This window comes from Caenorhabditis remanei, chromosome IV (genome assembly GCF_010183535.1).
Source record: "Caenorhabditis remanei strain PX506 chromosome IV, whole genome shotgun sequence".
Classification (NCBI taxonomy): Eukaryota; Metazoa; Nematoda; class Chromadorea; order Rhabditida; family Rhabditidae; genus Caenorhabditis; species Caenorhabditis remanei.
The window spans coordinates 16,999,018-17,012,561 of record NC_071331.1 but is presented as its reverse complement, the minus strand read 5'-3'; the positions used below and the strand labels follow the sequence as shown (position 1 = coordinate 17,012,561).

The 13,544-nt window shown below is 38.1% G+C and overlaps 4 protein-coding genes across 4 annotated transcripts; 1 reads left to right on the top strand and 3 right to left on the bottom strand.

The window, feature by feature from the left end:
• Positions 1-1,147: 1,147 nt before the first annotated feature.
• Positions 1,148-2,576, bottom strand: GCK72_014738 (uncharacterized protein; the record flags this gene model as incomplete). Its single annotated transcript, XM_053730435.1, has 5 exons — positions 1,148-1,336; positions 1,390-1,716; positions 1,768-2,307; positions 2,352-2,478; positions 2,524-2,576. The coding sequence occupies 5 exons, from the start codon at positions 2,574-2,576 to the stop codon at positions 1,148-1,150; spliced, it is 1,236 nt and encodes a 411-aa protein (XP_053585207.1).
• Positions 2,577-3,342: 766 nt separating this feature from the next.
• Positions 3,343-4,042, top strand: GCK72_014737 (uncharacterized protein; the record flags this gene model as incomplete). The annotated part of the gene is made up of 2 exons (XM_053730434.1): positions 3,343-3,379; positions 3,822-4,042. The coding sequence occupies 2 exons, from the start codon at positions 3,343-3,345 to the stop codon at positions 4,040-4,042; spliced, it is 258 nt and encodes an 85-aa protein (XP_053585206.1).
• A 6,073-nt stretch (positions 4,043-10,115) lies between these two features.
• Positions 10,116-11,097, bottom strand: GCK72_014736 (uncharacterized protein; the record flags this gene model as incomplete). The annotated part of the gene is made up of 4 exons (XM_003089071.2): positions 10,116-10,208; positions 10,447-10,800; positions 10,960-11,009; positions 11,055-11,097. 4 exons carry the CDS (start codon positions 11,095-11,097, stop codon positions 10,116-10,118), a joined length of 540 nt encoding a protein of 179 aa, XP_003089119.2.
• A 1,691-nt stretch (positions 11,098-12,788) lies between these two features.
• Positions 12,789-13,272, bottom strand: GCK72_014735 (uncharacterized protein; the record flags this gene model as incomplete). Its single annotated transcript, XM_003089069.2, has 3 exons — positions 12,789-13,013; positions 13,058-13,159; positions 13,204-13,272. 3 exons carry the CDS (start codon positions 13,270-13,272, stop codon positions 12,789-12,791), a joined length of 396 nt encoding a protein of 131 aa, XP_003089117.2.
• Between the last annotated feature and the right edge of the window lie 272 nt (positions 13,273-13,544).

The window sequence follows — 13,544 nt, the reverse complement described above, 5'->3', positions numbered from 1 at the left end:
TCGTTTCTGGTCTAAAAATTATTTCATTCAAAAGGAAGTTGTTGATGTATGTTAACAAAGGTCTTTTTGTTTAAACGCAAATACATTTTAATTCCAAAGATTCGAAACAAGAAACTTGGATCTGACAGAAAAATTTCTTCTCTTTCAGCAGTCAGAGCTAGATTTGGAGTTATTGCAGGGAATCGTAGAAGCGGATCTGTATCAAACCACCCTTAGGTTGTCAACTTCTTTTAGGGTGACTCATGTAACTGTAGTTCATGGATGGAAACAAATTATCGGAATGAGAAAATTCGTCGTTACATACCACACGTTTTGAAACAACATGAGATGGCACATCACTTGAACCTAAGTTGGCTCTTAGTACTTTTACACCCAACACACGTATGGCCGAGCTGTTTATTTATTAGAAATAAGTAGTTGAGTTATTACTCTAACGATGTGAGAAAAGTACAATGTGTAGATAGAGTTTTGCGAGCTCTGGATGTTCTCAAACCTGAAAAAGTGGTTTTTTGAATCGGGGGACTCAGTGCTTTTGGTGGAGTGGTGAGAACTCCTCAAAAAGGATAGGGAAGTAACATCAGATGTTCACGTTTCTGATTTGGATAAATTTAAAAATATGTGACTCCAGGACCGGGAGATATAACAAAACGAAGTTTTCAGTAGGACAACACTTGTTCAAGTGTTGCTAAAGTAACCCACAACAAACTGCTGTCACCTGGCTGGATAATTATTTTTTATTCAACGTACTTATCCAACTTTCTTCTCTTTGATAACTAACTTTTTGTTGGACTCAAACGTCATTTAAACGGGAAAAAATCCGAATAGAAAGAGGATATCAAAAAGGAGCAAGTTTCGTATTCAAATGATTTCAAATGGGTGCTCTACGCGGAGAAAATTAGTAAACTACCAAAATGTTGCCAGAAGACAATCGATGCTGATAAACAATATTTTGAATTCTAGAAGTCTTTCTGGATTCGAAAAAATAGAAGCAAAGTTTTATCCAAAAATTGCAGAAAATTATGAATCAACCTAATATATAAAACGGATGTGGGGTTTGGAAAAATTATTTTAAAAAATTATTTCGGCAATTTTTGAGAAATAAGAAAGAGAAGTGGCCGGAACAGCTGGTAAGTTATAATTATTGAGGTCATTGTAAATGTTTACAAAGTTGAACATATCCGGAAAAAATTAAAGATAATGTGCCTAGAACAATGATGAATAAAAGGAACCCTTGCATGGAATCTGAAAAACTAGTGGTCATTGTGCATTCCATACAGCATTCTGGGCATTCAATACAGCAATTGTTCTCATATAAAACTGGACATGTTTTGTTTCTCTGAAATCTCAGAAATTAGAATGTTTCATGCCACAAGCATATAAAGTACTTACTGCATTGTACAAAATCCGAAAATTGTTATATTGCCATGAGATCCATGAACATGTAGATTCTCGTTCCTCCTCTTTTCTTTCGATTGCTTTTCTATCTTCCGGTGGTTCTGTTCTTTCTCCATAGACACGAACTAAATATGCACATGTTCTATTCTTATTTCCATAATTTTCACGAAAACGAAATTGAACGGTATTGACTGGCATCATGCTCCGATTTGATTGAATCAAGCATGTTTGTTCTTGTTTTGAAATACTGTATCCAGATGATTTGTATTCACAATTCGAGACCAGAACATCCCATTTCTTACAATTATTATCGAGACAATTCTGAAATTAGTTTTTCGGTTGAATCTTGTCAATTTAAATCTAAATTCTTACTACAACATCGTATATTCTTGGAGCATCGTCTGGAATCAGTCCATTCCATTTCGTATGTTGATAAGAAACAGAAATAGGTTTGACATATTTTGCCAAGTTTATCGTAAGCCTCGGTTTGCTCTCATCCGAACACCATGCTTTATAAAGCGGCAATTCTTTTCTATCGAGTAGAACATATGTCTCTTCTCCACTTCTAATATACCCTCCAGTTTGGGCAGATACTGTATGTGATGACAGTTTATCAACAATTGATGCACCAGCCACCATACTAGCAGCATTGAATATTTCTCGAGAGCTAGTTGTGGAATTTGGAGGGATAGAATTTAAATTATCACTTGGGAGGGCGCTTTGACGATGGCTCATGATTGATTCGATCGATGCAGCCTTCATTTCGTTTTCAAGTTTTTCGTTCATTTCTCGAAGTCTCGATATCTCTTGCTGGCTTTCTCCAGAAATAGATTCAGTATTCTCTGTCTTCATATAATGTCTTGAAGACAATCGGTTCTCGATACTGTCAATTTTTAATTGCATTTGATACATCTGTAAATTATTCGATTGAAAAATAAAAACTTCAGAAATCTTACCATTTCATGAGTTCTCTGAATCTCATCAGAGATAGAAAATGATTTTGATATGAGAAAAACGAACATTACAAAGAAAACACATTCTATTATCATGAATCTTCGTATGCGATATTCCAACCAATCATACCTGAAGTTTCTCTTGTTTTTTCTAAACTTTGAATTTATTTCTCACCACATTTCCGATTTGGTTGTTGGCTCTTCAATTGACATATGTCTCACAATCATTTTTTGTTTTTTGTGTTCAGATTCAAAAAAGAAGTGTGCTATTCATTTAGAACAGAAGCTTGAGAGAAAATCGAAATTTATCGGAAAATGCGAAAAAGAGTCCGCTTGGCGTGACACTGCGGAGCACCCTTTCTCGTTTTCTCTGTGTCTCGCCAACTCTTCTGAATTATGCGAGAAGAGGTTACTGGAGAGAGGCTCTTCCATCGAAACATCAGCACTTTCTAACTAGTTTCATTAACTAAATAGTCTTCAATCATTCTGACCTTGTGATGAGTGATCCGCTTAGTTTAGTTTCCAGATGGATCTTATAATTCTAACATTTTCATTTTTAACTCACAATTTGAGGGGTTTTTTCCAATATTTTTCCAATGTGCCTGTTTTTAAATCAATCTGAATCAATGATCTTTTTGCTGCGTCTCGTTTTGATTTCAAAGAAAAGAGGACTTCAATAAAGATTCAAAAATCATGAAATTATTTACCCAGAAAGGAAATAGTAGCAAATACGAAAGATAATATGCATGAATGTATATGCGCTTGAGCCATTATGAAACACAAATAAAAAAGGTTTTTGTGGGAGGGAAAGGAGCATCACAGAAGTAATAAACGGGGGAAAACACAACTGGGTGAAACAATATTGGGATCTGTGAGAGATGGAATAATTCACAGAGAAGAGGCACACTGAAGAGAGGAGAAAGAATAAAAAGAGAGAGTAAAAATGAATAGAAGTTACAATTTGAAAAAAAAAAAACCCAAGTTGTTGTACTGAATGACTAAAATTACCCTGTTCAACATGGGAAGAGAAAGTATATAAATGTGGGAAAGTTCTCAGTCGGACCACTCGTTTTTGTCCTCTTCTTCATCTTCGTCATCACTCGTATCATCGATTCCCATATTTAGACGTCGTTCTTCAAGTGCTTTCGCCAATGCTCCAGCAAGACCACCCATTCCAGCCGCTCCAGATGTCGCACTCTTTCGACGCTCTTGTTCAGCAACAGCATCAACCTGAAACAAACAGTATCACCTCAGTCTTTTCTGAAACCCAACTTACATGTTTCAGTTGTGCTCCCTGTCTGATTTGAGCCATCACATCACCACGAACGTCTCCAGGTTTTGAAGATTCCGTTGCTGAGGCCTGTTGAACTGATTTCAGCTGCTTACCAGCTTGGATTTCCTTCAAAATAATTTACTTTAAACTAAACGATAGACCAATACTCACCGCCAGAAGATTCGATCTTCCATTTTGAGCCGGTGGAAGACTTGCTAGCACTGAAGGTCCATTAGCTCCAGATGGCGGCGGAGGGGGAGGAGGTGGTGGAGCTCCAGCTCCCACTGAAGGTAGAGCCATCGGCGGTGGAGGAGGCGGAGGTGGCGGAGCTGATGTCGAGACAGAAGCCATTCCAGGAACTGGTGGAGGAGGTGGCGGCGGAGGTGGAACTGCATGTGGCCGAGTATCAGGTGTTCCATAGTTTGGTGCCTGGAAAAGTTGGTTATTCACATCAAAATCAACTCTATAAAAATTAGCCGCAAACCTGTGGCAAGGGTCTTGATGGAGCTATTCCTCGATTATTTGAGGGGGGTGGAGGTGGTGGACGAGCTGGTGCTAACCCGTGAGATTCTACACGTGCAGGTGGTGGTGGAGCTGCAGGAGAAGGATACGACGAACCACCGATAGGAGCAGAGGCAGGGAATGATGGTTTGTAAGGTCGTACCGGTGTCCTGAAATGAAAAATTAAAATTTCAAAAGAAATAAAATGAAGAAAACTAACTGATTCCACTGTTGAACTTGCGGTTGTTGATGATGCTGAACTGGTGGAAGAGGAGCAGAAATTTGAGAAGGATCCAAATTTCCAACTGATACATATTTATCGTAGTTTTTGGCTATGAACTTTTTCACAAATTTCTTATCATCCTCATTCAAATTGTTACTCTCCAAACCAGCAGCCTTCAATATATTTCTCGTTGCTTCGTCCATGTCATCATCATAGACTGTATTTGAGAAACCGCTGTCTTGATTCCATCCAACGTGAGCTTTGTGTCTGAAAATTATCATTTTCCATAACTGTAAAAAATATGAGCCTACTGGAAATTAGTCGGATTTGAAATGTCTTCCTTCTTGATTTTCGACTTTTTGTCTTTCTTCTTGTTCTTATCCTTTCTAAACCATGAACCGCTACTGCTTGCATTTCCATCTAAAAAAATATGACATCATTGATTGCGATTGAAATGAGACAATTCACACCTACTCTATGAAATATTCGTTTCAATTTACCAATCATTATTTAAAATTTTGACAAAATTCGTATAAGAAATGAAAATTGCTTAAATATTTCAGTTTTTGTGAACTCTCACGTCGTTCTTCCTTTTAGAAGATTGTAAGTTTACCTGTTTGTGTATGTGAATGTGGAGCAGCAGCCATTGTTCCCATCGGAGTGATACCTTGACCTCCTCCGATCGTCATCGGAGGTCCACGAATCGTTCCTCCATATGCTTGTGTGATTTCAAATTGTCTAGTTGGAGTGGATCCAATCCCTGAATATTTTTATAATTGTTCTCTCTTCTCTATTAAAAGCTCACAATCAAATTCTCACAGTCAAGTACTCTTTTTGTTTTCTGATATGATCAACAATTCACTACAATTCGTTTTGTTCTATCTCATGTTGACTTCAACTCATAAATGCTGCTCTCACCTCTATGAACCGATCAAGAGGCCACGATCGGCTCGTTTCGCTGGTGCTCACAACATGACATGAACACAAATAATAAAATCGGTCCGAATTTCGCGCCAACTCGGGCAAAAACCCAAATGGCGGCCAACCGAAAGAATGTTTGCTTTCCAAATTTGAGAAAAACAGTATGTGCTCAATCAGAGAACCTGATTTCGTTTTTAGACCGAAAGAGTTATCAGATTTTCAAATGCCGTCATTATTCAAACATTACGAGTGATACACTAAATAAAACGATATACAGTACACGTGATGCATCACTTTCGCTATCTTTAATATTGACACAATTCTAGAAACGTTGAAAATAAAAACAAACCATTATGTGGGCTGGAGTTTGAGCTACGAGCAGTCAACTCTTTTTGACTCTTTTTCACTAATCGATGTCTTGCAGGCGGGTGAGATGGAATTGGTGGTGGAGTATCTGCTTCAACTGATGAAGGTGTTGCACTACTACTTTCAGCACTATCACTTCCTCCAGAACAGTATATAGGCTCTTCCTTTTTTACCATTACAGATACTTGTCCATTGGATCCGTGCACAAGAACAGAATCATGATGATGTGGTTCAGGATCTGGATTCATTGAAACTGCTTCATAATCATCTTCTTCATCTCCAAAATCATCCGTATTGAACACTTTCATTTGTCGTGAAGATTGATATGTGTTACTCACGTATTCACCACGAGACATTGGTTCTTCGGGCAGATGAAATCGAACTTTATTTCTTGATAAAGGTGGTGAATAATCTGGATCTGGACTCGGTGCTCTGTGACGACGTTGCTCTTGCTGATGTGATGACCGATGACGTGGTCGGTATGATTGTGGTTGCTGCTGCTGCTGTTGTTGTTGGTGATGATAATAATAGAATGCATCAGCAGAAATCGGAACATAGCATCTCGCATAATTATGCCGCCTTGCATATGTACCTGTTGATCCACCATATCTTGTAGAATAAACTGGATCCTGATACTCGGCAGATGAACTTGTTGAACTTGAAGAATCAGGTCCTCCATAGGTAGAATAGTCATTTACATTATCATACTGTTCCATTTCGTAGTAGTGTCCACCACTTGGAAGTGTATGACTTCTTGTTTTAGTACGGGGCGAGGCGCCCATCGGATCGGGAAAACTTAGGCATCCGCCACGTGCGAAACGCTGCATATGGCTATGATGACCGGAAGGGGAAGACGAATAAATTTGAGCCGCCGAAACGGTTGACGGATTAGACGAGGGAGTGGGCGGAGGAGGGAGCGTTTGTGTGCCGGACGGAGGCGGCAGGTTGTGGTACTGATAGCGTAGACGGCCAGCCGGATCCTCGCTCACCACCATCCACATGTTCTTATTACTTGGCTGGAAGGTAATACGATGGTCGAGAATTAGGATAATTAAGATGATGGGAACGGAGAAACGATAGAAAGAAAGCAAGAGGGCAAAGTGACATTTATGAATCGAAAACGATGCGAAATGAATGATTCGTAAATTTTGGGTCAGGTGAGAACTGCCAAAAAAAAAGTCCAGTTGGAAGATATGTGAACAGAAATAGAAGAACGCAAAGAAAACTTCGAGAACAGGGATGTAAGAAGTTTGGATGAAAAGTATGGTCAGTTTCAAACTTTCTAACAAAAGTATGAGATGAAACGACTAACATGATTGCGTAACGCAAGATTGATGCTTCAGAAACATTTAAAATCCGCATCCGATAAATCTAGACATTATCGGAACAAGCGGTTTCATTTCTGATCATTTTTTTCTTGTAATTTGAATGTTCAAATCGAACGGATATTAGAATCAGACGATGGGTGGAAATGAATGAATTGAACGTCATAATATACATCATTATTGTATACCGTTTCGCCTCTTCACACCGTTCACCGCACTGGCTTCTCCTTCTCGTCCGTTTCAATTGCGAATCGAATTACACCACGTAGGGTGATGCGAATGGCGGCTGTGCCTATTGACATACTGTTCGATTCTCTCGAAGAAGAACAGATGTTTAAATTATGTTGAGAGATAACACAAACTATCAAAAAGTAAAACAGAAGTGATGGTATTGTGAGTGGGAGGCGCGAGAAATAAATAGTAAAAGTGACCGAAATGAGGAGTAAAGAGAGAGGGAAAGGAGGGGGAGAAGATGAACTGAAGCACTTCTCTTCTCACGAGAGTTAGGCGGAGTCAAACACAACTCTATGTGCACTGAACCTACGGGAAAAACAGAATATGGTTGAGAAAAATGGAAAAAAAAAGAAAGGCAGAGAAGAGGTAGAAGCGTCAAAAAAACATAATGTACAACACAAATTATCCACTCACTATTTGACATCGTGCCAATCCGAATAGTGGAAGAAGACGTTGATGACTTCGGAAAACGGAAGAAAACAAAACAGAGAAAAAAGAAGAAGAAGCAGACTGTTTGTATTTAAATTTCACTTTTCCATTAGTTTTTCACTAGTTTCTTGAACGGTTTTGGAAGTGAAGAAAAGACAGAAATAGAGCGGTATTGATGGAGATCTGTACTAAGATAAATGGATTATGACGAAATAAAAAGAGATCGCGTCCTTCGGTTATTAGTAACTGTAGTACTGGTACCGATATTCGCGGAAGACTACTAATAAAGACGACGACTAATACATTTTCAAAAATACTTAGAGACAAAAATAGTTTGAGACCAAAAACTACTGGATCACAAGACAGTAAGATTAGTGAGATCAGACGTGCAGCACGGATTTTATTCCTCAATGTCTGTACTCTTCTTGTCCTACTCCTTGCTCTTTCAAGTGGCCTGTGCTCATGCGGAAAGATATGCCGCTGCTCCGAATCAGAGAAGTGGATCGCGCAATTCATCGGAACATGTTGGAATCAGGCGAGGTCAAGGGATCCAGATTTGAGATTCAGTTACTGTATGACTATGTTCTTCTATTCCGGTACAATAAAAAAGAAAGGACAACAGAAAAGAGATTGAGGGAAAGAGGCGAAGAACGACGAATTTGCCAATAGATTATGATATGCGCTCTTCGTTTTTCTCCGGTCCAACAAAATAAACATCGAAATTTCTTTTGAGCTTGTCTCCTTCTCTCCCCTTCACTTTCACTCTTCCCACCGTCTGCCAACCTTTTACACAAAACTCATCAGGATTAAGAGGACGGCTTACCGGTGTTGGAGGAATACGAAGGAAATGGAAGCAAGTCTCGAGAGCGCGGCAAGGTCAAACTGTTCAACAACTTTTGGGATGATGACAGGAAAACAGACACAATGGTCAGAGGACGCTTTTTGTGACAATGGAACGTAGATAGAACACCCCTGAATTATGGTTTGAAACTTTCTCATTCCCGTACGCACATGAAGGAAGATTACTACAATTACTACAGCCGGAAAAGGAGAAAAACTCTCGAATCAAGGTTGATCGTGAACTTTCTGAGTAATGAAACAGCTTAGAAATTCAAAGATTCAAAGCCCAAACAATGGTTTCAACAAAGTTTTTTATGGTAACTGAATCTCTTGTTGTTTTCTTTTTCGTTTTGCCCGACGACACAAGAGTACATAATGGCTTTTCATAGCCCAATTAGTTTGCCGTTTTCGTCAGCATTTCGCACGGACGAGACAGGAAAAGGAATTGACCAGTCCCCGTGAAAAACGATGATGATGAAGAATAAAAAAGGGAGTTGTCAAATTCGGGCAAAAAGAAGAAGGAGCACCCGAAATTGGATCGGACAAGAACGAATAAAAAGACAAGAAATACAGAAAAGAAGATCGGATTTCTTTCCGTACAAAACAGAAAAAAATGCTTCTTCCTCTTCTCCTTATTCTTTTCATCTATCTCCTTCTTGTCTGTTCGAATTCCAACCCATATTTGTATGTCATATGAAGCGAAGGGCAATATAAGAAAAAACAACAAATCGACAAAAGAAATAAGGGAAGGCGGCGTCGATTTCGATGAGGAGAATAGTACAAGTTTACGAGCGTTAAGCTGATAGATGATTCAAGAAGAACTTTGAGAAAAAAAACGAAAAGTATACAGTTTGACAGCCGGGAGGAGAGAGAAAGAGCGTTTCTTATGCTCAAGAAATATAGTAATCGGAACGGCAAATAAAAGAACGGAAAGAGGAGAAACGACACCAGTTACTAGACAACATTTTTGAAATATCCTATGAAAAAGGGATTTGGATCAAAAAACTGAATAGGAGATAGGAAATACATCTGACGTAAATCTTAAATTCGAGATCACACATAGGATGTTTCGGAAATAAGAACAGCTCAGCCAATATGAAGAAGCTTAAAATAGAGCAACTTAACGATATTGAGATGAAGATTACAGAATTCTTCATCGTGGGATACATTTCAAACTTCAGAAGTTTCATATTAAAGTCGTCTGCATATTTTCTGAATTGTTGAAAAAAATGAGCTCCATCAGCAAAAAATTGCTAGTCTCCTTATTTATTGTTCGACTTTTCTTCTATCTTCTCCTCCCTCTACCTCCTATGACTCGAGTCGGAATGAGAAAATTGGCGTTGAGCCAACAAAAGTGATACAAGCTATGTGAGTGTGCATGTGAAAGAGAAAGTTAACTGACTGTAGAATTGGCAGAAGCGCAGTCTTTTTTTTGCGTACCGCGCGGAAAGAAAGTATTAGCAAGAAGAAAAAACGACAGAGCAAGCATACAAGAGGGCGCGGTTCTTTCTCCGTTAGAGCAAGTAGTTTACAATGAACTCTGACTCGTTTTCAATAAGAAATCGTATTGAATTGCTAGCGAAGTTGAAATAAAAAAGAGTATTGACTGTGAGTAAATTAACTTTTGAAAAAGAAGAAACAATAAGAAAATAGAACTAACCTGAAGAAGAAGACATCACCATAGGCATTCCGGGACGTACTGGAGTACTCGATTTCCGCTCTTGTGCGTGACGACGATCCAGATGTTCCTTAAAAATGTCACGATTGTTTGAGGCAAAAATGAAAACTATTTTTTAATAATTTTATCTCAAAACGTTCATGAAGAATCAATGTTTAGGGTTTCTTAACAATTATTGACATTTGGCACGACAAGACGTCATACTTGTAATTTTTATCACCAAAGAAGAACTACTTTTTCATATTTTTTGTGATTTCATACTTTTACTCAAAGGAATTCTTTTTTCAATTGAAATAATTAAATCTTACTTTGAATTCCGCTGCTTCATATTCACTGAAAAAATTCAATCCAAGAATCACTCCGTCCTCTCCGTTTTCCATCTGTTCAAAAGCCAATAATTTTCGACACTGAGGAAAAGATTGTACTCGAAACGCTTTGTACAGTTTGAAATCCCAAACAACTCTTTCGTCGAGAATATCAAATATTCGAAGAAAATATGCTCTCTGTGCATAATCTTTGACAAGAGAAACCACTCCGTGTTGCAATTCGATTCTCCACGATCCTCTGTCTGATTTCAATAGTTGTACGACTGCAGCAGTCAGAGAAACCGCATCAGACCCTACTAATTGGAAGAGCATTTCGTTTTCTTGAGAATTCAGTTCCTGAAAACTTTGTTTTTGAATAATCAATTTATTGAGAAGCATATGAGTTTATATATTTTTCGATCGAAATTGTTTTGAAACCGGAAATTCTTCCGTTTGAAGAAAATTAGTATTTCTGGGTTTTTGACATGATACACAATTTGCAGAAAAACAACTCACTCTTGATCCGACGTTAGGTGGCCGTTTTGCCTTTTTCCTATCTGCTCCAGCTAAAATACTTATTTTACAATTTTTTTCAGTCTAGAAAGTATTACCGTGCATCATGGAGATGGTCGGTGTTGGCGGATATACCGACATGTGATGTTTCCGTTTGAAACGAGAAACGATAGAAACCTGTAAATGAAAGCGATTTTTAAAATTAAAAACTTGGTGGAAGAGGGAAAAATCAATAAGTTCGTTTGGAAATGCTTTGACAATGAAAGGTGAATGAGTCAGGAAAGGAGAAACTGAGTGTACCGCGAGTTTATTTAATAAATAAATTTCTTAAGGAAAATCGTAAAAGGCAAACTTTCTTCTGCTCCCTTTCTTGCTGCGAGTACTTAATGCATGTGTCCTCGTTCGAAATGTTCAGCCATCACTCTATACAAATAATAAAGAGAGCCGCCATTTCGCGATTCCGGCGAAATCCAATGGATATTTCAATTTGAAAGAAAGGAGAAAAGTGCTGGAAAGCGAAACACAAAACTGAACATCATGATATTGAACAGAAGGAGTACAGTGAAAATGTTTATCTAATGACTAACTTTTTTGCAGAACTACCATCGCAGAACTACTTTGTAGCTACCAGTACATAATGTTGACAATTCTCACCTCTCAAACAGCTCCGTAAGTTCTATCGCACGACAAAAAGAGCGCAAGTTTTTTAGAAAAACAGGTCCGATTTAAGTGATACCAGCATTTGGAAATATATAATACAAAAATCGTATCGAACAGAAATTTAAAGTTGTGGTTCGACTACCAAAAACATTTATAGTGAATCATCAGATGAGTCACTGATAAGCTAGCAGTCAAAGTTTGCGTAATAGTTCTCGTTTTCCGAAAAATAATCACGATGTCGGCGAAGACAAACCGGCGACATTGTTTTAATCTAGTGTTAGCTCGAGCTTGGTGTAAAGCTTACAGTAGGAGAAGCCTCCAATTTTCAGTTTACATTTCCAATTTTAGAACCGAAATCAACGAAAAAACAACAAAAAACTACAATTGTGTCATTTAATCCGAAAATTGCTGACTTCATCGTCACTTTCTTTCTTTTCCGATCGATTCACTTATACTCGTCGCTAAATTCGGGTCAACTGGACGAAACAACAAAAAAAGGAAAACGAAGAAAAATGCGCAGTTGAAAAGGACAAGAGTCAGGAGTCGGGGGTTGTGAGTTGCTAAATACGAAAACGGGAGAACAGAGTGAGAAATAAAAGAGGGGACCGCTCGTATAATAGCCGAAACGTTCGGATTAGGAAGCGACCGACAAGACTGCGCGGTCACAACCCAATGCACTTGGTTTCATATAAGAGAAAGAATCCACAATAAACAACAATATAATTATAAACTTGGATTATCAACCATATGTATTCAATTGAGAAATGCTTATTCAGCAGGATTTATTTCAATCTATTATAAATTCACAACACTACGCCGCATGGCTTTAAAGGCGCATCCCATTTATTAGAAATTTCGCGGAATGGTCTCGTAGTTGAAAAAGATCAAATACCCTATTTTCGAGCTTTGCAGGTCTAAAAATAAATGCAAATAATGTTTTTCGCTTCGAGACCATTTTGACCAAATTAGAGGCGCCAAAAGCCATGCGGCGCAGTGTCGTGAATTTATAATAGATATTGTCGAAATAAAAAAAGTGATACCCGGGTGTTTGCGGACTCAATGCAAAATTATTAAAAATTAGCATTGAGTCCGCAAACACCGGGTATCACTTTTTTTATTTCGACAATATAATGTCATTTCAAAATAATTATGGCACATTCGAAATTAACTCTTCAAATTTTTGAAGCAAACTCTCGTCGCAACGTTTCTCCTTTGTCCAATGAACACGTTTCCAAAATTTTGGCAAGATTCGGTCGCAGAGCGTTCAATTCTGTGTATCCACCAACAAATTTCCCACAAATAAAAATCTGTGGAACTGTTCGTTGACGTGTCAAATCCATCAGTCCATTGATATATTCCTGTGGGTTTGGAATGACCTTTGCAACTGCGTTTAAATTCTGAAATTTAAATGAATAGTGTAAATATTATAAAAATATGAAACCTTTTCAGTGTACGTGATTCCATCTTCATACAACTCGTTCTTCGCCTTCACACAGTATCCACATCCATCTTTTGTGTAGATCACAACGGCATGCTGTTTTACCTTTAAATTTTTATTTTAGTTTTAGCCTAATTTTTGTTTTCTACTTCTTCAACAATTTGCTTCGAATGCTCGGAAAGTGCCGGTTTAGGCGGTGTAGATGCAGATCCTCCCATCGTTTTTCTATGAAGACCAATGTGACCATATCACTCTATTTCCCCAGTTTAGATATTTTATCGTCATCAACACAGTTCAAAAACAAACACTACTCTGGAATAATCCGTCACCGAGTCGTTCATTTTGAATAATTTACGAGACAAGTAGTAGGAAAAGAAGAGGGTGCATGTTGTACAGACAATACAATAAATATTTCTAGAAATGGAGGGAGAAATGAATAAGTTACGTACATGCAAATTCGAGGATTAGCGAGTTATGGCTGAAACCACGA